This window comes from Podarcis cretensis (genome assembly GCF_951804945.1).
Source record: "Podarcis cretensis genome assembly, chromosome: 12".
NCBI lineage: Eukaryota > Metazoa > Chordata > Lepidosauria > Squamata > Lacertidae > Podarcis > Podarcis cretensis.
The window spans coordinates 8230679-8254961 of record NC_137181.1 but is presented as its reverse complement, the minus strand read 5'-3'; the positions used below and the strand labels follow the sequence as shown (position 1 = coordinate 8254961).

Genomic DNA, 24283 nt, shown 5'->3' with positions numbered 1-24283 from the left:
CACAGACCTGGGAATAACTGCCTAGCTGTTAGATTGGTGTGTGTAGGTCTCTAGAGCTGTAGAAGCGACTGTGTTATTTTTGACAATAAAGAGTCAGCTTTCTGTCGTGTGCATTCCTTTGGCGGGGAAGCACCCTTGACAGATTACGCTCTTTAAATTAGTATGGTAATGGCCCAACTAGCCCAGCATCCTGTTTTTACAGTGGCTAACCAGATGAAGGGATGCGGGTGGCGCTGTGGGTTAAACCACAGAGCCTAGGACTTGCCGATCAGAAGGTTGGCAGTTCGAATCCCAGTGATGGGGTGAGCTCCCGTTGCTCGGTCCCAGCTCCTGCCAACCTAGCAGTTCGAAAGCACATCAAAGTGCAAGTAGATAAATAGGTACTGCTCTGGCAGGAAGGTAAACGGTGTTTCCGTGCGCTGCTGTGGTTCACCAGAAGCGGCTTAGTCATGCTGGACACGTGACCCGGAAGCTGTACACCAGCTCCCTTGGCCAATAAAGTGAGATGAGCACCGCATCCCCCGAGTCGGTCACGACTGGACCTAATGGTCAGGGGTCCCTTTACCTTTACCTTTTACCAGATGCCCCTGGGAAGCCCGCACACACAGGACACAGGACTTGAGCTTAAAGGCCTCTCCCCATCCATGATTCCCAGCAGATTCGCAGTTCCCAGTGCCTCCAGCAGCAGAAGTAGAACTTAGTTGTCATGGCAAGTAGCCATTATACTCTATGAATCCATCTTTATGAATTTATCCACTGCTCTTCTAAGGCCAACCAAATTGTAGTCCATCATTACATCTTGAGATAGTGAGTTCCATCCTTTATGTGTTGTGTGCTTTTGTCTGTTCCGAATCTTCATAGGAGGTCTCTTGAGTGTTGGTATTATGTGAGGGGGAGGGAAACGGCAAGACTCTCCTGGCTTCAGCAAAAGGAACCTGAAGCCTCCAGAATGCAGCGGGAACTTGCGCTGCGCTCCAAAGGCTTCAGGCGGCTATCCCTGAAGCCTGGAGAGCGAGAGGGGTCGGCGCGCACCGACGCCTCTCGCTCTCCAGGCTTCAGCGAAAGCAATGCGAAGCCTCCGGAGTGTGGAGGGAGCACTTCCTCTGCACTTCAGAGGCTTCGCGTTGCTATCGCTGAAGCCAAGGAGCCTGCATTCGCTCCATAGGATGCACACACATTTCCCCTTAATTTTTGGAGGGGGAAAAGTGCGTCCTCTCTCTCTATATATATATATATATAAAATGATATTTATTAAGGTTTTCCAATTACAACAAAATAATAATAATAAAAAAAACATCCAATTTTAAAATCTTTTTCCCAATAACATCTTTCGAGGACTTCCCCTCCCCTCCCCCTCTTGTATTCCAATTCTTACAAATGAACAAATAAATTCAACAAGTTCTTATCCCAAATTTAAACTTATTATCATTGACCCAATTTTAAAAATATTTTCCCATCCCCTAAAATCGACCTGTTCCCTTCCGCGAGTTCCCCCCTTTAATATGCAATACAGATTAACATAGAAAAAGATAAAAAAATAATTTTACACCCTTTGGATTCCAAATTTCCCTCCCCCCTTTCCCGGTTGCGTTCCCAATGTTCCTCAACGTCTGATGTCTTCCTGGAGTTCCCACATCTCTCTAAGCCATAGTCCTTTACCAGTCATCTTTAATTTCGAATGTCCAATCTTGGAAGGAGTCTGTCTCAAAAAAGGCCCATTTCTTCCATCCAGATTTTTATATCTAGGAGTAAAAACCCCAATTTTGTTTCTTTAAGCCTGTCAAATCTGGATGTCCCAAATGTTCCCACTTCCAGCTTTGTCCAGTTCTTATTATTTTTGTTGTTCTTGTTGATCTCACTCCTCCTCTTATTTTTTTTTTCCTGCTCTCCTGCACAAATGTTCTAATTCCAAAAGCTTCTAATTCCTCTGCAGAGGCTTGTTATTCAGGAACAAAACATTACGTCAAGTCCCTTTCATTCTTCAATAGATAAATCTATTGTCTCCTTTAGTGTGTAGACCTCTGTAGACAAAATAATGTTCCATTTCTGCAGTTTCCCAGGAGATGGAAAGTTCTGGTCAAATTCCACGCCAACAATACTTGTAATATCCCTCAGCTCCTCTAGGTGGTTTGCAATAACTGAATTCCCTTCCAGATCACGTCCACCAGTCAAAATAACATGTTATTCTTTGTTTAAAACAATTTGTATCCAATTTGTAACAAATGTAACCGGCAAAGTCCTCGTAACAAAGTCTCTATTTTATTCTTCCGCTTTGACAGCTCTTTAACAGCTGTCAAAACCTCTATTTCTCTTCTCCCGGCGCTCTCACAAATCGCTCCCAGGGTTCCGGGGGGGGGGGGTTGCTTTTTAATTCAATTCAATTCCACTTTTCTCCTCCAGCTCAGTCTTATAATTTTTCCTCGCGAAATTAATAACTTTGTCAAAGTAGGGTTGCACTCGATCTTAGTTGTCAAATCCTTTGCTTTAACTCTTCTACAACGGGGGGGGGCTGACTTCCTTTTTGCGCCTCCCCCGCTCGCTCCGAATTTTTTTAAAAAATTTATCCCCCTTTTTAGTCCAGGTTCCGATTACTCACGGGTTATTCTTTTAAGTCCAGATTTTCAATAGAAGAAGTCAGCGCTCTCCGTCGAATGGCATGCGGCTTCGCTCGGCAAGGGAAGCGGAGGACTCAAAGCACCACCCCCCCCTTGTCACCCGCTCCACAGCCTTTAAAAAGGCTCCTTCGTGGGTTGGGGGGCGCAAAAGGTGCCAGCCGAGTCACCATGTCCATGGGTTTCAGCGCCCATGATTTTTAAGGGTCCCTGCGTCGCCGGCGTGGTAGGACCCAGCCCCTGCCGAGCAGGCTCCCTCCGGAGCTCGGAGGGAGTCCGCCATTCGGCGATGGCACCAACCCGGAAGTCCTAAAAGTGCGTCCTATAGAGCAAAAAATATGGTACTTGATTTTAGCCTTGTTGGGAATCTGATAAATGGACTGTGATGGGAACATCTTTCAATAAACTGTGCTGGGAACCCTTGTTCAAGCCAAGGAGTGGTGCTGGAAACATTATTTATAGAGCTGAGTTGGACATCTGATGTCAAGAAACTGACCTGGAGCTTTTGATTGACTGTAAACGGAGCCGAGGCTGTTGAATTAATGAACTCGGCAAGGATTGACTATGGGAGTTTGAATTGATGGGAATCTGTTATTGGGAGACTGGTTTACCACACGTTCGAATGACGGGCAGTAAAGGTGTAATTTTGTTTTGGGGGTGAGCAAGTTGTATGGAATTGTCATGGCCAGAAAGAAGTGGTAGAAGGGAGAGATGTTGGCAGGTGATAGATTTTGTGGAATATATCCAATCAGAATGTGGTTTCAACAACAGAAAAGAAAATGCATTTTGATTGATTGGATGGTGACGATTTAGCTTCTTGGAAACTCTTATCAGAGTTAAAGATGTAAAAGAAACTATAAGAAAAGTCTGGGCAGTAAGTTAAAATATGGCTTCAGGCCCAGTTGGTTTTTCCTGTGAATATTATCAGTAATATAAAAGCACCTTGTCATCAAAAGTAACATTGGGTATGAATGTCTGCTTATTGGGGGATACAGCTCCTGAGAGAACCATTATATTAAAACCTAAGTTTGGAGGGGATCTCTTGTAGATTGGACTATTCAGACCAATAACTCTGGATTATAAAATCTTGAGTGGCCAGGTTGTCTTTCACCTAAACATATTATTAAGGGGGAAGGTTGCTTTGTATAGAACAGTTTTCCTCCCCAAGTGTGATACTCCTCCCTGCTGAGGTATATGAAAGGGTTTCAAAGGGTATGTGGCATAATTTTTTATTTTAATTTATCATAGAAAAAATATTATTCTTAAAACCAAATTATCTTCACCTGAGAAGGCGAAGGCTAAACTCCCGGAAGTCATACACGATTATCGCAAGTTTGGGAAACCCTGGTATAGAAGATTATCTGGTAAAGTAATGTGACAATCACAGTGTAAGAGATAATGATAGATCAAGACTGGTGCTTATATATTGTCACACAAAAGGCATTTGCTCAAGTAGAATGGACTTTTTTTAAAAGAGAGTTATTGTTATGTTTGGAATGGGAGAAAAATGATTGCGTATAGATTTCCTTGTCGTATGATAAAAGGCCAGCATTTGGCTATGCATTAACAGCTACTGTATTTTTCCGTGTATTAGACTAGGTTTCCCCCCAAAAAATTAATGTCAAAAATTAGGGGGCGTCTTATACACGGGGCCATCTCCCCCCATTTTCTTAAATCTGAGCCCCCCAAAATAGGGGGCATCTTATACATGGGGGCATCTTACAGACGGAAAAATATGGTAACTTCCAATCAAACTGTACTTTAAAAAGGAACAATGCATTGTTACCCTTTTCCCTAATTTGTAATCGACCAGGGTGGAAATTATCTGACTGCATTGTCTTGATAGTTCATGACACTGTGGAATTTGTAATAACCACTTTTGTATTTTGAAAATATAAATAAGAAACAAAGTGCTTAGCTTAGTTGACTCGGGACCCTGCTTTGCTGAACTCACCTAAGGGAACTCGATAATAAAGTTTTGTGCTGATCTGCACCGATCAGGCCAAATCTGGAGTACAATTTGGGGCAACACAGTTTAGGATGGACATTGACAAACTAGGGCTTCATCCACAAGAGGACAACCATGATGGAGAAAGCTCTGGAAGCCATTTCCTGTGAAGACCAGTTGAAAAATCTAGATATGTTCAGCCTGGGAAGTGGGAAGGTTAAGGGTCAGTGTGGCAGGTGTATTCCAGTATCTGTCAAGGTAGAAGATGGAGAAGACACGTTCTCTGTTGCACTAGAGGGCTAGAGCTAGTGGACTGGAAATTGTTCAGCCGTGAAACAGGTTGCCTTGGAATTTAACAGGTTGTCCTTCGCGGGTGGCACTGTGGGTTAAACCACAGAGCCTAGGACTTGCTGATCAGAAGGTCGGCGGTTCGAATCCCTGCGACAGGGTGAGCTCCCATTGCTCGGTCCCTGCTCCTGCCCACCTAGCAGTTTGAAAGCACGTCAAAGTAGATAAATAGGTACCACTACGGCATGGAAGGTAAACGGCGTTTCCGTGCACTGCTCTGGTTCGCCAGAAGCAGCTTAGTCATGCTGGCCACATGACCTGGAAGCTGTACGCCGGCTCCCTTGGCCAATAAAGCGAGATGAGCGCCGCAACTCCAGAGTTGGCCACGACTGGACCTAATGATCAGGTGTCCCTTTACCTTTACCTTCGCCAGTGGCATTTCAGCAGAGGCTGCATAGCCGGTGTGGAAGCTGAGAGCCTGGCCTTCTATCCTGCACCACACACTTTGACCTTTGGCTCCATCCAACACCTGTATGTGGCCCTCAGAAGATCAGTCAGGAGGGAAGGAGGCCATCAAACTTGAAAGGGTTCCATGCCCTTGTTTGACTGTGTTTTGTGCCGTCCCTGCAAGCGACATGGACGACTCCTGTGGTGTTCGTCTGGACGCCATTTTGCATCCTCCACAACGCCCAGGACCCAGCATCCTTCCAGGGCATTGTGGAGCATGTGTACAGGGGTGGGGATGTCATAAAGAACGATGGCGTTCTTTTATCCCACCTAGGAAGGTGGAATAAAAGAAAAGGAAAAAAGAACCATCAAAGAAAAAGGTCTGAAAAAATCCAGGTTGCTTCTGTTTTTGTACCTAAGGCATTCTGAGATAATCAGTGTGAAATGCTTTGCAGATGCAGGGAAAAGGTCTGTGTTGATGTCAAATACTTGCAACTCCCTCCCATCTTGCTTCAGGAAGGCATTTCGTCTTTTCAGCACCTATCAAAACCTATCCTTTTTCAACAGGCCTTTCAAACAGAGGTGATGCTGTTGTTTTTTTAACCCAGCCTGTAATCTGTATTGGTTTTGAAATGGTTCTTATATATGAAATCATGTTATGTGTGTTTTTGATGCTAAATTGCTTTGAGATGTTTCATAGGATGTGATTCGTAAACAGAATGAATTATTGCTATTATTATTAGCTCCCTTCTCTGCACTATCCAGTGTAACCTCCTTGGAAATTTGTTGGGGTGCCTTGTTTGCTGTAGTGCCTTCCTTTTATCTTGCAAAACATGGCAATAGCCTGATTCCCCACCCTCTATTTGCACAGCTGTCAACCTCCTCTTTTTTTTGTGGGAAATTCCCTTATTTCAGCGCCGTTTCCCGCTGCTTCTCGCTGCTATCCCGGATTGTTAGATATCCCGTAGACTGTCTGTGGGACATGTGAGGCTGCTGATCCCTTATTTTCAAATCTGAAAGTTGACAGCTATGTATTTGCATTTTGGGATGTTAGAATCATAGAATCATAGAGTTGGAAGAGACCACAAGGGCCATCGAGTCCAACCCCCTGCCAAGCAGGAAACACCATCAGAGCACTCCTGACATATGGTTGTCCAGCCTCTGCTTAAATACCTCCAAAGAAGGAGACTGCACCACACTCCTTGGCAGCAAATTCCACTGTCGAACAGCTCTTACTGTCAGGAAGTTCTTCCTAATGTTTAGGTGGAATCTTCTTTCTTGTAGTTTGGATCCATTACTCCGTGTCCGCTTCTCTGGAGCAGCAGAAAACAACCTTTCTCCCTCCTCTATGTGACATCCTTTTATATATTTGAACATGTCTATCATATCACCCCTTAACCTCCTCTTCTCCAGGCTAAACATGCCCAGCTCCCTTAACCGTTCCTCATAAGGCATCGTTTCCAGGCCTTTGACCATTTTGGTTGCCCTCCTCTGGACACGTTCCAGTTTGTCAGTGTCCTCCTTGAACTGTGGTGCCCAGAACTGGACACAGTACTCCAGGTGAGGTCTGACCAGAGCAGAATACAGTGGCACTATTACTTCCCTTGATCTAGATGCTATACTCCTATTGATGCAGCCCAGAATTGCATTGGCTTTTTTAGCTGCCGCGTCACACTGTTGGCTCATGTCAAGTTTGCGGTCAACCAAGACTCCTAGATCCTTTTCACATATACTGCTCTTAAGCCAGGTGTCACCCATCTTGTAATTGTGCCTCTCATTTTTTTTGCCCAAGTGCAATACTTTACATTTCTTGTTTTGGCCCAGTTCTCTAATCTGTCAAGGTCGTTTTGAAGTGTGATCCTGTCCTCTGGGGTGTTAGCCACCCCTCCCAGTTTGGTGTCATCTGCAAATTTGATCAGGATGCCCTTGAGTCCATCATCCAAGTCGTTGATAAAGATGTTGAATAAGACCGGGCCCAAGACAGAACCCTGTGGCACCCCACTAGTCACTCTTCTCCAGGATGAAGAGGAACCATTGATGAGCACCCTTTGGGTTGCAAGCATTGAAGGCAGAGAAGCAGTCTGGGCTTCATTCCCATCACCCCTGCAGGAAAAATTCTGCCCCTCAGCTCTGACCAAGGAGCAAAATGCCTTTGGGTGTTAAGAACTTTTGTGCTGGAAGTGACCAGGGTCACCTTGTTGAGAGGAATTGATTTACCATTGCAGAAGCGTGGAATGAAGTCTAACAGGCACAAACTCCTCCTGGGGAGCTGGCAATTGCTATGCCTTTGAAGAAGCCCCTTTGTAAAAGAGGTTGACATTCCCCCCCCCAAAAAAAAAGAAAACGACTGCTCAGACTTATGATATAAAGCAAGAGCTCCATTGGTCAGAAGGGCAGTGAGGTATGCAGTTATTCTGTTCATATTGGACCCACCATTTTCCCCACAATAGTGGATTGCTGGGAATGTCTTGGAACCAATCAAAAGAAGTGAGAGGTTTGTTCTGCGCTCTGATCTGATACCTCATTCATCTCTGCACAACTATAGCATTTTGAAAGCTGGTTATCCACAGTTTAACTTTGAAAATATATAGGCTATGGATAGGCACCAGCCACAAGATGTGACATGCATCTATATCTGTAGCTTTGGAAAGCAACCTGATCTGTTTCAGAACTGCTCTGTGTTTTCCCAACTGGACTCATTATTTGGATATAACTTTCCACCCCATTTTTACAAAAGTGAATGAAATTTGCAGGCATGGGAGAGGTGCCGGTCACACTCTGGGCAAATGCGTCCAGAGTTCTTTGTGGAGGTGTGGCAGATAGAGGAGTCTTCTTCTTTTTCTTCTTCTTCTTCTTCTTCTTCTTCTTCTTCTTCTTCCTCGCTGTTCTTGTTAAACTGTGGAGAGTCAGAGATTTTTGACAATGTTCTGCAAACCACCCAAAAATCTACCAGTAGCTCCAGCCTTGCTTTCTGTCTGTCCTTGCTATGCAAGTTACAGGCATTCTGTGTTGGTCATGGAGGGGTTTCTTGTCATTTGTTTTTAAAGAACAAATAGATGTGGAAAAGGTTCCTTGAAACTATAAAGTTTGAAAATCTTTTAATTGAGCGGCATTTGCGGTTTCGCTCCGGAGAAATGTTTCAATGTGTTTCTCATTTCACATCAAACGGCATTCTTGAGAATTTGTTTCTTCTGGAGTGGGAAAGAGCTGAACGGCTTGTTTGCTTTTCAAAATGCTTCCATATGCATGCATTCGAAAGGAAATCCTTGCGATATTATCTTTCCCCCATTTGAAATTTACCTTTTGCTCTCTCTCTCTTTGTTTAATTCTGACGGCGTACTTATAACTGGGGGCCTCTGTTCGCAAATCAAAAATTTACCCAAGAAACAAACAAACAAACAAACCATTGTATGGAACAATGGCTTTAAAAATAGTCATTATCAAAGTAATGAGGCGGAGAACGGTTTATCCCCCCAATGAGGGGGTGTAAATAGGGTTATCTAATTGTTCAATCGAAAAGAAAGCAGGTCAGGTGGCCTTATAGTGGCACAGGGTTTGGAAAGCAGTTGTTCTATTCAGAACTGGCGTAAAAGCTCCTCATCATTAGGCATTTGATGGTGACCCATTAAGGGACCCACAGACAAGAGCCCCTCTGAATCTGCTCCTACCCCTCACCACTTCTTCTTCTTCTTCTTCTTCTTCCCCCTCTTTTGAAATATTTTTATTATTCCCTACACTGTTATAACCTGCATGTTCACCAACCTTTTCTTTTCTTAAAATTTATTTATTTGGTTTTTCAACTTAAAATTTTGCAGAGATATATCAAACATAAATCATAAAAACAAGATTCCAAGGAATCTCCTGGAGTTTGTGGGTCCTATTATTAATCAATTCCTCCTGCATCTTTTATGATAATCCAAACCCTCTTCCATTATGTTTAGAATTAACCTTAAACTACAAGTGATATTCCTATCCTACTTTTAACTGTTTACAGTGGTCCTTAATATAAGTTGGGTTTTTTTAAAAAAAAAATCCCATTCCTTGTTAAAATTTTGGTCTTTCTTATTTCTGACTCTTCCGGTCATTTTAGCAATTTCTGCATAGTCCATTAATTTCATCTTTCATTCTTCTCTGGTAGGGACTTTATCTTCTTTCCATCTCTGGGCCAATAACATCCATGCAGCCGTGATTGCATACATAAATAGTCTTTTCTGCTCCTTTGTGATTTCGGCACCTAGAATTCCTAAAAGGAAGGCTTCAGGCTTTTTAACAAAGGTTATTTTAAACATTTTTTTCAACTCATGATATATCATTTCCCAAAATCTTTCTACCACCTTACAATTCCACCACATATGATCAAATGTTCACCCACCTTTTCCTTTGGGCCAGACAGGTGATGGTGTTGAGCTGCTAGGAATCACAAGAGCTTAGGATGGGGGAACACAATGATGGATCAGATGGGTCTTTGGCCAGATTCAACAGGGCTCTTCTGATGTTGTTCACAACACGGGTCCTTCTCACTCAAAGAGCTGCCAACTGGCCTTGCCAACAACACCTAGGCTTTCAAATGTCAGCAGTATGGAATTACCGTATTTTTCGCACCATAGGACGCACCGGACGATAGGGCGCACCTAGTTTTGGGAGGCGGAAAACAAGAAAAAATTATTCTGAACCCCAGAAGCCAGAACAGCAAGAGGGATCTGGCTTCTGGGATACCATGTGGCTGTTCTGGCTTCTGGGGTAACCGCGCCAAGCCTCTTCAAGGCAGCGGGATGAAGGCTCCCCCTGCCCAAAGAGGCTGCGCAGGGCTAAAGCAGAAGCCAGGACAGACGCGTCGCTGAAGGAGCACTGCACCTTATCTCTCTCTCCCCAGCGCCCCTCCTTCACAGGAGAGGTGCTGCGCAGAGAAGGAGAAGGAGCATCGCCCTATAGCGAACCTGGAGAAGGAACAGAAGGAGACCCCTCTGCGCCCCGCCGGGCGCGCAAGGCTTGCACACACTCGTCCGAAGCACGGGGAGCCCTCCGGAGGGCTCCGCGTGCTTCGGGCAGCAGGCTGCCACCCCAAACCTCGTGCGCCTGGCGGGAGCTCCTGCCGGGCACGCAAGGCTTGCAGACACTCGCCCGAAGCACGGGGAGCCCTCCGGAGGGCTCCCTGTGCTTCGGGCAACAGGCTGCCGCCCCAAGCCTTGCGTGCTCGGCGGGAGCTCCTGCCAGGCGCGCAAGGCTTGCAGATACTCGCCGGGGCTGCAGGCTGCTGCCAGCAAGCCTTGTGAGCCCTCAGGAACTCCCGCCGGGCTTGCAAGGCTTGCGGATAGCTTCCTGAAGCCTGGAGAGCGAGAGGGGTCGGTGCGCACCGATGCCTCTCGCTCTCCAGGCTTCAGCAAAAGCCTGCATTCGCACCATAGGACACACACACATTTCCCCTTCATTTTTGGAGGGGAAAAAGTGTGTCCTATGGAGCGAAAAATACGGTAAGCTGCTACATTTCCAAGCACAATTCAAAGTGTTGGTGCTGACCTTTAAAGCCCTAAATGGCCTCAGCCCAGTATACCTGAAGGAGTGTCTCCACCCTCATAGTTCAGCCAGGACACTGAGGTCCAGCTCCGAGGGCCTTCTGGCAGTTCCATCACTGTGAGAAGTGAAGCTACAGGGAACCAGGAAGAGGGCCTTCTCGGTGGTGGCGCCCGCCCTGTGGAACACCCTCCCATTAGATGTCAAGGAAATAAACAACTCTCTGACTTTTAGAAGACACCTGAAGGCAGCCCTGTTTAGGGGAGTTTTTAATGTGTGGTGTTTTACTGTGGTTTTATTATTATTATTATTTTATTAGATTTATAAACTGCCCGTCATCATAAGATCTCAGGGCACTTCACAGAATAAAATACAGGATAAAAACCAGTAAATAAGTAAAGCAAAACAGCAAAACAATGACACCCTCCTTCCCACAGACACATTTAAAAGGCTGTAAAGTATCACGTTGAAGAGGAACGTTCTCACCTAGCAAAATAATTTGCTGGAAGCCATAATAATAATTTGCTGGGGCAACCCAGTCAGATGAGCGGCATATAAATAAATTATTATGGTTGTGATTTTTGCTAGGAAACAGAAACAACATTTGAAGGGACTTTCCTCACACTACTTAAAATGCTTATGGTCTTCCACTGCAAAAATAAGATCGAAAGAGCCTTTGGGCATTATCCAGTTGTGAAAATATAACCTTGTCCCAAATGTGTACTTTTTTTCTTTCCCCGTTGCTCAGGTTGGCTGTTACCTGAAGACCCCCAAGTTCCCAATCTGGGTTGTGTGCAGCGAAAGCCATTTCAGCGTGCTCTTCTGCTTGCGGAAGGATCTGCTCACGGACTGGAAAACCGAGAGGCGGTTTGACCTCTATTACTACGATGGCTTAGCCAATCAGCAAGACGAGATCCGTCTAACCGTCGGTAGGGAGACAAACAAAAGAGTGAAACTGGGGTGGGCGTGTGGTTTTGAATCGTGCATTTCATGAAGAGGCTTAAGGGTGCCTTCAGACGTCTCATCCCTGATTTTCCAAACCATGTTTTGGAAGGCAAGGGCAAGTCCTGTGAGCTCCATTCCTCCCCTTCTCTTCCCTCTTGGCGTGCCCAGCTGAATAAGTTTGATCAAACCACAGTTTGCTTTTACATTTGAGCCAGCAAACTATGGTTTAAGACAACTTTTCAAACCATGATTTGATCCTGGTCTTCAGTTCTGGTTTGAAGGACTCGCTGCCTTACATCATCCCAGTCCACATGAAAAGCAGATTAAATTGTTGAATGAGCCTCACCTGCTTAATTCTTGCACACCAACCTGCTGCTACAAGCACAGCAGCAGGGGCTATTGGGAAAACAGTTGGCAACCCCTAGCTTAAAGTCTTCCCATATTGCATTGCTTAGTCTCACTGTCTTGAAATTTGCGAAATCCTATTTCTGGATCACCATTCAAAACAGATGCAGTTTCACGGTGGCATCCGTCAACTCTCCTTATTTACCATCCCAGACTCCTTAAACTTCGGGTCCCTGCATGTGGTTGACTACAACTCCCATCATCCCCAGCTATTTTAGCCCAGTGGTCATGGATGATGGGAATTGTAGTCCAAAGGCCGAAGCTTGAGAAAAGCTGCTTCCTGTTAACTTCCTGCAGTTGAGGTTCATGTACAGTGGTACCTCGGGTTAAGTACTTAATTCATTCTGGAGGTCCGTACTTATCTTGAAACTGTTCTTAACCTGAAGCACCACTTTAACTAATGGGGCCTCCCACTGCCACTGTGCCACCGGAGCACAATTTCTGTTCTCATCCTGAAGCAAAATTTTTAACCTGAGGTACTATTTCTGGGTTAGTGGAGTCTGTAACCTGAAGTGTCTGTAGCCCGAGGTACCACTGTATTAGGTTGCACTTTAGACTCCTTCATAACACTGGCTTTTTTTGCATTTTTACCCCCAGCCTGCTGCCATAGGCTGCAAGGCTCAAACTTTTCCAGCCCTTTCCTTGTTCTTCGGCGTATTGTCGCGTCGCAGTTTGCACGGAGGAAAACTCTTTGCTTTCATTCCAAATGCACCCACGCGTCTAACCATCCTGGCAACCCCGGCTGCCAATAGCTCCAGAGCTGTGGGCTGCTATTCATAGAGGAACGGCAAGGGAGCGAGGCAGTGGGTGTTATGAACAGAGAGCTGTCGTTCAGCCGACAGGAAAACGAAGCAGCAGGGGAGTGGAATTCAGTGCTGAGCTCTGAAATTCTCCCCCACCTCCCTTCTGGTTTCCAAAAGCATTTGACCACCCCCCCCCCCAGGGCTGGGCCCTGCCTGCCTCTTTCTCCCTTTATCATATTGCCAGAAGGTGGTTTCAGTGGCCAAATTCAGGGCCCAAATAGATGGCGCTTCAGTTTCGTGGCTGGCAGAACTTGTCTGGCTTTTATTTTAAAAAGTCCCAGTTCCCTGCCTGGCCGGAGGGTGCAATACTTTTCCGTACTGCAAGACACAGGGAGGGGATGCTTAACCCTTCCCTCCTCAGCCATGATCCTGATAAAAATCCCACCTACCCACCCTTTGCACAACAAGTAGCATGAGGAATCTTTAAATTGTATTTTAATCAATTGTTTTTATACCTGGTGTTAGCCACCCTGAGCCCGGTCTTGGCTGGGAAGTGCGGGGTATAAATAAAATTTATTATTGTTGTTGTTGTTGTTGTTATTTAAAACATTTGCATATGTCCCCAAAATATTTGCATATGTCCCCAAAATGTTGGGCTACAGCACTTTCAGGAAAACTGACCAAGGAAGTTAAAGCTCCACCTGGAAAAAGAGAGAAGGATTTTATAGAGACAGAATGTTTTTGCCTGGCTGGGATAAGTCTTTGAATTCTGAAGCTGCCTCTTGCTTGCCTGGGTGTTGGAGAGATGTTTATGTATAGAAACCTCTGCCTTGATAGCTCAGTCGTTAGAGCATGAGACACTGAATCATAGGGTTATGGGTTCAAGTCCCATGTTGGGCGAAAGATGCCTGCATTTCAGGGGTCGCAGTTGCTGCTCTGCTTGCTGTTGCCTCTGGTCACACTCAATAAAGGCACCCCCAAAATGTTGCCCCCAAGGCCTGTGTCCTGCGGAGGGGGGGTGACTCCCACCCCTGCTTTTTCTACACCCAGTTCCTCTGTCAAAGGGACGATCAGATTTCTCCAGCCCGAAGACAGGAAAGGGGAAATTCCTTTTAGAACACAGCAACATGGCCAGATTCAGACATGCTGGAACCAAGTACTTTTCAAAAAAACCCCACAGAGTTCTTTTTGTTGGGGATAATTCAGATGGGAATTCCCAGGTGTCAAAAAAGGTTATTTATGTGTGCCACTAAAAGGGACGTGGGTGGCGCTGTGGGTTAAACCACAGAGCCTAGGACTTGCCGATCAGAAGGTCGGTGGTTTGAATCCCCGTGACGGGGTGAGCTCCTGTTGCTCGTTCCCAGCTCCTGCCAACCTAACAGTTTGAAAGCACATCAAATTGCAAGTAGATAAATAGGTACCGCTCTGGCGGGAAGGTAAACGGCATTTCTGTGCGCTACTCTGGTTCACCAGAAGCGGCTTAGTCATGCTGGCCACATGACCCGGAAGCTGTACGCCGGCTCCCTTGGCCAATAAAGTGAGATGAGCGCTGCAACCCCAGAGTCAGTCACGACTGGACCTAATGGTCAGGGGTCCCCTTTACCCCCCTATGTATGCCACTACTGCGACCCGTGTTTTGTTAGCCCCAAAATGGAAAACGAGCGAGGTCCCAACTAAAGAAGAATGGCAACTTAAGCTGATGGAATATGTGCAACTTGCAGACCTAACATATAGAATAAGAGAACAAGAAGAACATACATTTAAAGGAAATTGAAAAATGTTTATTTATTATACGGGGGAAATTGTGTACACTTGAAAATGTTGGCAGCATTAGATAAATTCAACAGTGTAAACAAGTTTTGATGTATGTAATAATGGAATACTGAATGGTTTTGTTTATGTAAAATATGCAGGGATTTATGATATGCAAGATGAACCACGGAAAGAGAAGAAGGGAAGTCATTGACATTTTAATGTTGTTTAAGTGAATATTCCAAATTGTAAAACAGAAAATTTAATAAAAATTATATCCGGAGAAAAAAAGACATGCTGGAACCCCAAGCTGAGTCAGGTTTAAGAGGCCCAATAGCATCACCAGGAAAATGTGCATTATTCCAACAGAAATGACAATGGAAACAGAAACAAGAAAGCAATAGGTATCCAAACACAATATAACCAAGTAATCATGCAGCCGTTAAATATGCTTGATGCTCTCAGATGCAACGTTAATGGGTGCCTGATTTCCCCCCTGTAGATACCTCACAGCCTTACATTGAAGGAAAGGATAATGACCTCATCCCTCCTCTGGAACACTGCATTCGGACCAAGTAGGTGAAGTCCAGAGTTATTTTGTCGTGTTCATATTTTTTCAAGCGAGTTGCATGTCTTCAGTGCTTGCAGCCAATTAGTCCCTTTGGTAGGACTTCGTAGCCAGATGGTAGTTGGGAAGCCTTGCAGGCTGAAAATGCAGGTGGCAGCTCTTCGTTCTACGTCTCCCAACAATGCCTGCTAAATTGCACACTGCTTAGCAAAAGGCGTTATCTGCAGCCTATGTGCAATTTTCAGAGAACGTGAGGAGCCTTTTCAGCTGCCATTAAAGCCTTTGTTCAAACATCGCAACCTGTTTTGTTGATAATACACCTGCCTGATTGCCCTCTTCCTCCCTTAGACTCTCTTTTCTTTACACTTTTATAATTTCCAGGTGGTGGATTTTCAGAAGGTTAGATAAAATAACTGTCGTCTGCAAACACACACTTTCGTTTATGTATTTATCTTTGTCCTGCTGGAATCTCTGTTCAAACAGATTCAAGGGGTTTTAAAATGCTTCAAAAACCTGGCTAACTTGTTTGGCCAGAGATAATGCAACCAGAAGCCAATTGGGGTTCCTCTTCAGAACATCCGAAAACTTATCTGATATGTTACGCAAATATTCAGCCTTTACAGTTCATGTGCAGATGACACACCAACTCTCTCCACTCCTCTACAAGAGACTATTTTTCTCTTGGCAGGGCTCCTGTGCTTTTAACAGTTGCATGACAGCCAGAAATTCAACAGGCATTGTTTTTCCTCCAGCACAGATCTGATGGCAATGGGGGAATCCTTGCACAATGAATGTTTTGCCTGCTCCTCCCATAGAGGATTGGGACGCGGGTGGCGCTGTGGGTTAAACCACAGGGCCTAGGGCTTGCCGATTAGAAGGTTGGCGGTTCAAATCCCCGTGATGGGGTGAGCTCCCATTGCTCAGTCCCAGCTCCTGCCAACCTAGCAGTCTGAAATCACAAAGTGCAAGTAGATAAATAGGTACCACTCAGGCAGGAAGGTAAACGGCGTTTCCATGCGCTGCTTAGTCAGAAGCGGCTTAGTCATGCTGGCCACATGACCCAGAAGCTGTACTGAGCAACTGGAGCTCACCCCATCGCGGGGATTCGAACCACCAACCTTCCGATCAGCAAGCCCTAGGCTCTGTGGTTTAACCCACAGCGCAACCCGCGTCCCTTTTGACTAATTTAGTAGGCCTGACTAATTTAGGCTCATTGATTTCAGTGGATTTGGGATACCCTATGTTTTTAAATGTCTTGCAAATCCCTAAGAGCAAATCCTTTTGCTGTGTATCTCCTGTCATCCTCATCTGACATGTATGAAATAAAAATCTGGGAGACATGACCCAGACCCCTTCCTCGTGCTGCTTCCAGCCTCAGACTGCATTGCAACTCCCGTCACCTGTGCGAGAAGCTTGGTTCTTATCCGAGAGACGAAAGGAATGTGCCTTTCTCGAGTCCCCCCCACCCCGGAATGTCATGTGCCCGTAATGTATTCCATCGCCCCAAGGAATAAAAAAAGAGAGGGAGAGAGAGAGAGAGAGAGGCTCATATCACACCCCTGATCCTCCTGTTGTTTTCTGTCTCCAGCAAAAGGAAATAACTTCTGTTAGCTCTGCCGAAGGGTAGGCTGCAACTTTGATCTCGCCGTGATCTCTAAGGCAGCCGTCTTATTTTGTTAACTCCTGAGGCCTGCCTCTCCTGGAATTCCCTTGGCTTGAATGCATATCTCTGGAATTCAAAGGTTCTAGTCCAACCCCCCTGCAATGCTCTTTTGCTCAACATGGGGTTAAGAGTCTCAAGCGCTACCAACAGACCTATCCTGGGTCAGCCTCCCCACAGCCTGGTACCCTCCAGAGGTTGTCAGACTACAACTCCCCCCATCTGTCAGTACGCCTTTCAACCAATGTCAGCGACTGGGCTCAACAGCTGGTTCTGCCCCGACTGGGCTAGGTGACTGGAGCACCTTCAGAGACCTTCCAATTCTGGAGAGCAGGTCCCAATGCACTGGACCCAGAACTGTGCATTGTGAGCCCCAGACTCGTATAAATAACGTGGAAGCTAGCTGTGAAGCATAACTCCTTTTATCTCTAATAGCTACTACAGTATAGTTCAAGCTATGGTTTTCCCAGTAGTGATGTATGGAAGTGAGAGCTGGACCATAAAGAAGGCTGATCGCCGAAGAATTGATGCTTTTGAATTCTGGTGATGGAGGAGACTCTTGAGAGTCCCATGGACTGCAAGAAGATCAGACCTCTCCATTGTGAAGGAAATCGGCCCTGAGTGCTCACTGGAAGGACAGATCGTGAAGCTGAGGCTCCAATACTTTGGCCACCTCATGAGAAGAGAAGACTCCCTGGAAAAGACCCTGATGTTGGGAAAGATGGAGGGCACAAGGAGAAGGGGACAACAGAGGACGAGATGGTTGGACAGTGTTCTCGAAGCTACCAGCATGAGTTTGACCAAACTGCGGGAGGCAGTGGAAGACAGGAGTGCCTGGCGTGCTCTGGTCCATGGGGTCACGAAGAGTCGGACATCACTAAATGACTAAACAACAACAACTACAGTCATACCTTGGGATAAATACGCTTCAGGATAAGTATTTTCGGGTTGTGCTCTGCGGCGACCTGGAAGTAACGGAGCGCGTTACTTCCGGGTTTCGCTGCTCATGCATGTGCACACGGTCAAAATGACATCATGCATGGAAGCAGCGAAACACCACCCGTGCATGCACAGACGCACTGTCTTGTCTTACGTTCTGTTCAGGATGTGAACGGGGAGCCGGAACGGATCCCGTTCGCATCCTGAGGTACCACTGTACAAACTAAAGAACTACAGTGGTACCTCGGGTTACATACGCTTCAGGTTACAGACTCTGCTAATCCAGAAATAGTACCTCGGGTTAAGAACTTTGCTTCAGTATGAGAACAGAAAATGTGCTCCAGCGGTGCAGCGGCAGCAGGAGGCCCCATTAGCTAAAGTGGTGCTTCAGGTTAAGAACAGTTTCAGGTTAAGTATGGACCTCTGGAACGGATTAAGTACTTAACCCGAGGTACCACTGTACTAGCTTGCTTGAGAGTTACATCTCCCACTCAGCTATCTAGTCACTACATAGATAAGACTCTCTCCACACACAGAGCCAGGCAGGCAGTCAGGAGCGGAAGAGTAGAAGAGCAGTTTCCGCCCCCTCCTTTCTCAAAACATCAAGTCAGGAGATTCTTACAATTGGAGGGATGAAAATATCAACATCATCATCACATCCTGGCTGGGTGCATAGGAATCTGCCATATACCCAGGCAGATCTCTTGGTCCATCTAGCTCAGTATTGTCTGCCATCAGCACTCTCAGACTTCGGATGGGGTTCTCTCCCAAATGTTTCTGGAGATCCTGGGGACCTGAGCTACAGTCCTTCCCTGATGGGAGATGATGCCCAGGTGCACTCAGAGACCATCAGGTTGGAAAAGGTGGCTCTAGACATGCATTTTACGTACTCAACGGAATCTGCAAACTGCCCAGCTATAAATGAGGTTTGCAAAGGCTAGGAAGCATACACCGAGAGGGTCGTTAAAAGCCAACTTTGAAAACAAGCTTATTAAAAGTCAGAATGAATAAAATCAGCAGTGAGAAGTTGATATAAGCTAAAATTGCAGATCAGAATGCATGCAATGCGTGTCTGAGTAGGCTTGGCTAAGCAGAAAAGACTTCAGAAAGAATACAGCAAAGGCTGGTGTCAAGGGGCAGGGAGTTTCAGAGATGCCACAATGAAAGAGATTGGCTCCTCACACAAGCGCATCATAAGGCCCCTTAGGTTCAAAGTTGCCAAGTCGGCATATTTATAGCTAGAGATGTGAATCTGTGCCACCACTTTTCCATTTTAGTCAAGGTCTGTACAGACAAAATCAGAAGATTGTTGTTGTTGTTTAGTCGTTTAGTCATGTCCGACTCTTCATGACCCTATGCCTCCCACAGTTTGGTCAAACTCATGTTCGCAGCTTCAAGAACACTGTCCAACCATCTCGTCCTCTGTCGTCCCCTTCTCCTTCTGCCCTCCATCTTTCCCAACATTGGGGTCTTTTCCAGGGAGTCTTCTCTTCTCATGAGGTGACCAAAGTATTGGAGCCTCAGCTTCAGGATCTGTCCTTCCAGTGAGCACTCAGGGCTGATTTCCTTAAGGATGGATACGTTTGTTCTTCTTGCAGTCCATGGGACTCTCAAGAGTCTCCTCCAGCACCATAATTCAAAAGCATCAATTCTTAGGCGATAAACCTTCTTTATGGTCCAGCTCTCACTTCCATACATCACTACTGGGAAAACCATAGTTGTAACTATACGGACATTTGAAGGTGACTCGGAAACTACAACTAATCCAGAATGTGGCAGCTAGACTGGTGACTGGGGGCAGCCACCGAGACCATATAACACCGGTCTTGAAAGACTTACATTGGCTCCCAGTACGTTTCCGAGCACAATTCAAAGTGTTGGTGCTGACCCTTAAAGAGCTAAATAGCCTCGGTCCAGTATACCTGAAGGAGCGTCTCCACCCCCATCATTCTGCCCGGATGCTGAGGTCCAGCGCCGAAGGCCTTCTGGCGGTTCCCTCATTGCGAGAAGCAAACTACAGGGAACCAGGCAGAGGGCCTTCTTGGTAGTGGCGCCTGCCCTGTGGAACGCCCTTCCAGCAGATGTCAAAGCGATAAACAACTACCTGACATTCAGAAGACATCTTAAGGCAGCCCTGTTCAGGGAAGTTTTTAATCTGTGATATTTTACTGTATTTTTGGTTTCTATGGAAGCCGCCCAGAGTGGCTGGGGAGGCCCAGCCAGATGGGCGGGGTATAAATAATAAATTATTATTATTATTATTATTATTATTATTATTATTATTATTATTATTTGTTGGCAAGGTGATGGTCTCTGCTTTTTAAGATGCTGTCTAGTTTGTCTATCAGAAGATAGGTTCAGGATAATCGTCTGACCCTACAAATACGTAGTGGAAATCAAAGAAGTCAGACGATTCCTGCATCCCATTTATTTGCACATTCAAAACAATGTGCGCAGAAGCAAAAAACCAAGCAAACATGCGACAGAAAAGCTGCATGATCTGCAACAGGGTTTCCCAAACTTGAGTCATCAGCTGTTTTTGGACTACAACTCCCATCATCCCTAGCTAGCAGGACCAGCAGCTGTGGATGATAGGAATTGTAGTCCAAAAACAGTGGGAGACCCACGTTTCTACAACATCTTTCTGCAGAGTTACAGTGGGAAGAAGAGAGACCCGGAGAGGCCTCTGTGTCTTTTAAAAAACAGATACGTGTTTGGAGGACATAAAAGAAGTTAAACAAGATGTGCAGTTGGCATTCCCGGACTGACTCACGAGTCAATTAAGGCGGCAAACCTGCGCTGTTACAAAAGCTTTTAGAAGCGAGAATTGACTCTCCATTGAACTCCCAAGTGTATTTCAACGATTCTGGCTCCTCGCCGGAGCTCCTTTGAAGTCATAGCCATAAATAAACACGACTGTCAAAAGAGTCCTTAAGAGAACAATCGGTCCAGGCTGATTCAAGCCTCGGGGCACTTTTGTGAAGGCCACCAGCAGGAAGCGTTTGCTGATGAGCTCCCATTGTAATGGCGGTTCATGTGACCTCGTTGGGCCGAGGCTCTCCTCCTGAGAGGGTTTGCCCGCCTCATTCAGTCGCAGAATCTTGACTCTCAACTCAGGAACAACAGTTCCGTTTTGTAAGGCGAGTGAGAGGCGACAGGATGGTAGCAGAGCATGGAAAAAGCGAATAGAAGTTTTTTTTCCCCTCCCTCTCTCATGAAACTAGAACTCGTAGACATCTAGCAAGGCCAGATTAAGTCCTTTAGAGGTCCCAAGTGCTTAAAAGATTTTGATGCCCTGTATATATCTGATTCGAAATATAAACAATAAATCTTAAAATAAAATTAGATTTTTCAAAATGAAACGAAACCTACAGTAAGAGGGGAAATAATGCTCATTTTGCTGTATTTGTATAAAATAAGGTTTATTTTTGTTCAGCTGCGCCATTATTTTTGTTCAGCTGAGATTCCTGTATTTTCTTTTTCTTTCCATTTTTTTTATTGATTTTCCAAAAATTTTAAACAAACAAACAAACAAACATACATCTTAATTGTATTTAATCTAATCTTTGTAACATTATTAAGTGACTTCCTCAAATCCCCCTGACTGAATTTCAGTGTATATCATTGTAACAGTTTTCCAAATCCAATTTTCTCAAAAAATTAACTTAATCACTTAACATCTTTCTTTCTTTTCATTTTAACTTTAAACATGATACAGTGGTGCCCCGCAAGACGAATGCCTCGTAAGATGGAAAACCTGCTAGACGAAAGGGTTTTCCGTTTTGGAGGTGCTTCGCAAAACGAATTTCCAATGGGCTTGCTTCGCAAGATGAAAATGTCTTGCAAGTTCCTGTGGGTTTTTTTCCTTTCCCCCCCTTTTTCTAAGCCGCTAAGCCGCTTATCAGCTGATCCTCTAAGCCGCTAATCCGCTTAACAGCTGATCCGCTAAGCCGCTTATCAGCTGATCCACTAAGCCGCTAAGCCACTTATCAGCTGATCCGCTAAGCCGCTAAGCCGCTTAACAGCTGATCCGCTAAGCCGCTTATCAGCTGATCCAGTAAGCCGCTAACCCACTTATCAGCTGATCCGCTAAGCCCCTAAGCCGCTAATAGCGCTAATCCGCTAAGCCGCTAATGGGCTTGCTTCGCAAGACAAAAAAACCGCAAGACGAAGAGACTCACGGAACGGATTCTTTTCTTTTCTTTTCTTTTCCCGATACATTTTTATTGAAGTTATGCATAAAACAAGCATATACAAAAAAGAAAAAATACAGAAAAAAATACAAAAAGAGTCAGAACAGTACAAATACACAAGCCAACATTTCCCTTCCCCCAACTATGCAGAGAGAGATAAATTGGCTACATCAAAAAAAATATTAAAAAAGAAAAAAAAATAAAGAAGAAAAACCGAACCCTGAACTCCCTTCCACCCTTTTGGTAAGTATCAAATATCTTAGATAATCTTAGATAATTCTATCAGCGAGTGAATCTAAGATCTTAGATTAAAAATCAAATACGTAATGGAAGAAGATATTTGGAACGGATTCTTTTCGTCTTGCGAGGCACCACTGTATTCTCTAACATTACATATTTAAATCCTAAGCCTATCTGGTATTTGCAAATTTTTCCAATTAACTTATCTTCACATATTTAACTAAATAGTCTTTGAATTTCATTGAGATTCCTGTATTTTCAGGTGGGTTGGACTAGATGACCCTTGGTGTCCCTTCCAGACCTACAACTCTGTGATACAGTCCATGGTAAATCCAGCAACGGGAAAATATCTGGGGTGCCGCCCTTCCCTTGATGCCCTGAGCACGTTCTTGTTTTGCTTAAAATGGCGAATCTAGCCCTGACGTCTAGGGAAGCTGAATGCTGGACATTCGGGGCAGACAAAAATAAAGTACTTCTGGACGCAGCACTTAGTTAACTGTGGAACTCATGTCCACAGGAGGCAGTGATGGATAGGAACTTAGATGGCTTTGAAAGAGGACTGGCCGAGTTCACAGAGGAGGAGAGGGCTTTTGACGGATGCCAACCATGATGGCTATGCTCTGGCATCATAGATTCGTGGAATTGTAGAGTAGGAAGAGACCCCAAGAGTCATTTAGTCGAACCCCCTGCAATTCTGGAATCTCAGCTAAAGCATCCATAAAGGTCCATAAATAGCAACACCCTAGAGGTCCTGGTTCCTAAGGAAGTCAAATAAGCCTCAACCAGAGCCAGGGCCTTTTCAACACTGGCTCTGGCCTGGTGGAACGCTCTGTCTCATGAGACCAGGGCCCTGCGGGATCTGATTTCTTTCTGCGGGGCCTGTTCCGCCTGGTCTTTGGCTTGGAATCAACTTGATCCCTTCCCCCTCTTTCCTGTTTCCTTTCTCCTTCTGTGATGGAACTACTATTTGGGGACTTCCCTGGCTTTTTTCTGGCCCACGTAGGAGCAGTCTGGATAGTTGGCCTTGGTGAAGACTTGACGTTTTCATCCCCAAAAAGTTTTTGATTTGAGTTTCTACTGAGATGAGGCTGCATTTTAATGTTGTACTTTAATCTTGTTTTTAATCAATTCTTTTTATACCTGGTGTTAGCCACCCTGAGCCCGGTCTTGGCTGGGGAGGGCAGGGTATAAATAAAATTATTATTATTATTATTATTATTATTATTATTATTATTATTATTATTATTATCTCTGCTTCAAAACCTCAAAGGGAGGAGAGCCAGAGGCAAATCATACTTCTGAATACCAGTTTCTGGAAGCCCCAGGAGGGGCTTTTGTGCTCAGATCCTGCTTGCATTGCATATCTCCTAGGCATTTGGTTGTCCCGTGTGAGAACAGGATATTGGACTGGATGGGCCTGATCCTGCATGTTGTTTTTCACGGTCAGCTGTTAATTTCTCCTTCAACCGGTCCTCGCCAGTCTTGTGGTAATTCCACCTTAAAACCCATCCAAATAAACAATTCTGCTTTGCCTTTAGGTGGAAAGGCGCCGTCGTCGACTGGAACGGCACAGAACCCATCCTGTGATCACGGCAGCCCGCAGCGACCGAAAACCAGCCCGTTCCCACAGCCATAGGAAACCCCGGAAGGTGCCGTGCATGCTTCCATCGCACGCGACGAGGCCGAAGGATGTTTCAGGATTCTACCTGGAGCACCTCGCACTCCTTCCATTGTTGTAAACAAGCGGCCGTGCGCACACGCGCATCTGGGTCTGCGCTGCGTGCCGCGTGTGAAAATGGAGAGCCAACCTTGACAGCCAAAACAAGCTGCAGGGAGAGAGCAGTAAATCTGTCAACATCTACTCAAGTTCCGTTTCTGAATCCAATCCACGTCCTGCGATTGTATCTGCTTCTAAACAACGCCGACTGCGCCCACAGTTGGCTGTTTTTCACTGTCTCCGTTCTAAATGAAGGAAACAGGGGAGCACACACACAAAAACGAGAGAAGAAACTGTTCTTCCTAATAGTGTGAT

General features: G+C 45.4%; 1 protein-coding gene across 1 annotated transcript in view; it reads left to right on the top strand.

Annotated features, from left to right (window-relative positions):
• Positions 1-23992, top strand: part of MINDY4 (MINDY lysine 48 deubiquitinase 4) — a 101808-nt gene extending 77816 nt beyond the window's left edge. The window contains exons 16-18 of the mRNA XM_079946725.1: positions 11555-11735; positions 15154-15226; positions 23790-23992. Of these exons, the coding sequence (XP_079802851.1) occupies positions 11555-11735; positions 15154-15226; positions 23790-23838 (303 nt within the window). The 3' untranslated portion in view covers positions 23839-23992. The remainder of the gene's footprint in view (positions 1-11554; positions 11736-15153; positions 15227-23789) is intronic.
• The last annotated feature ends 291 nt before the right edge of the window (positions 23993-24283 follow it).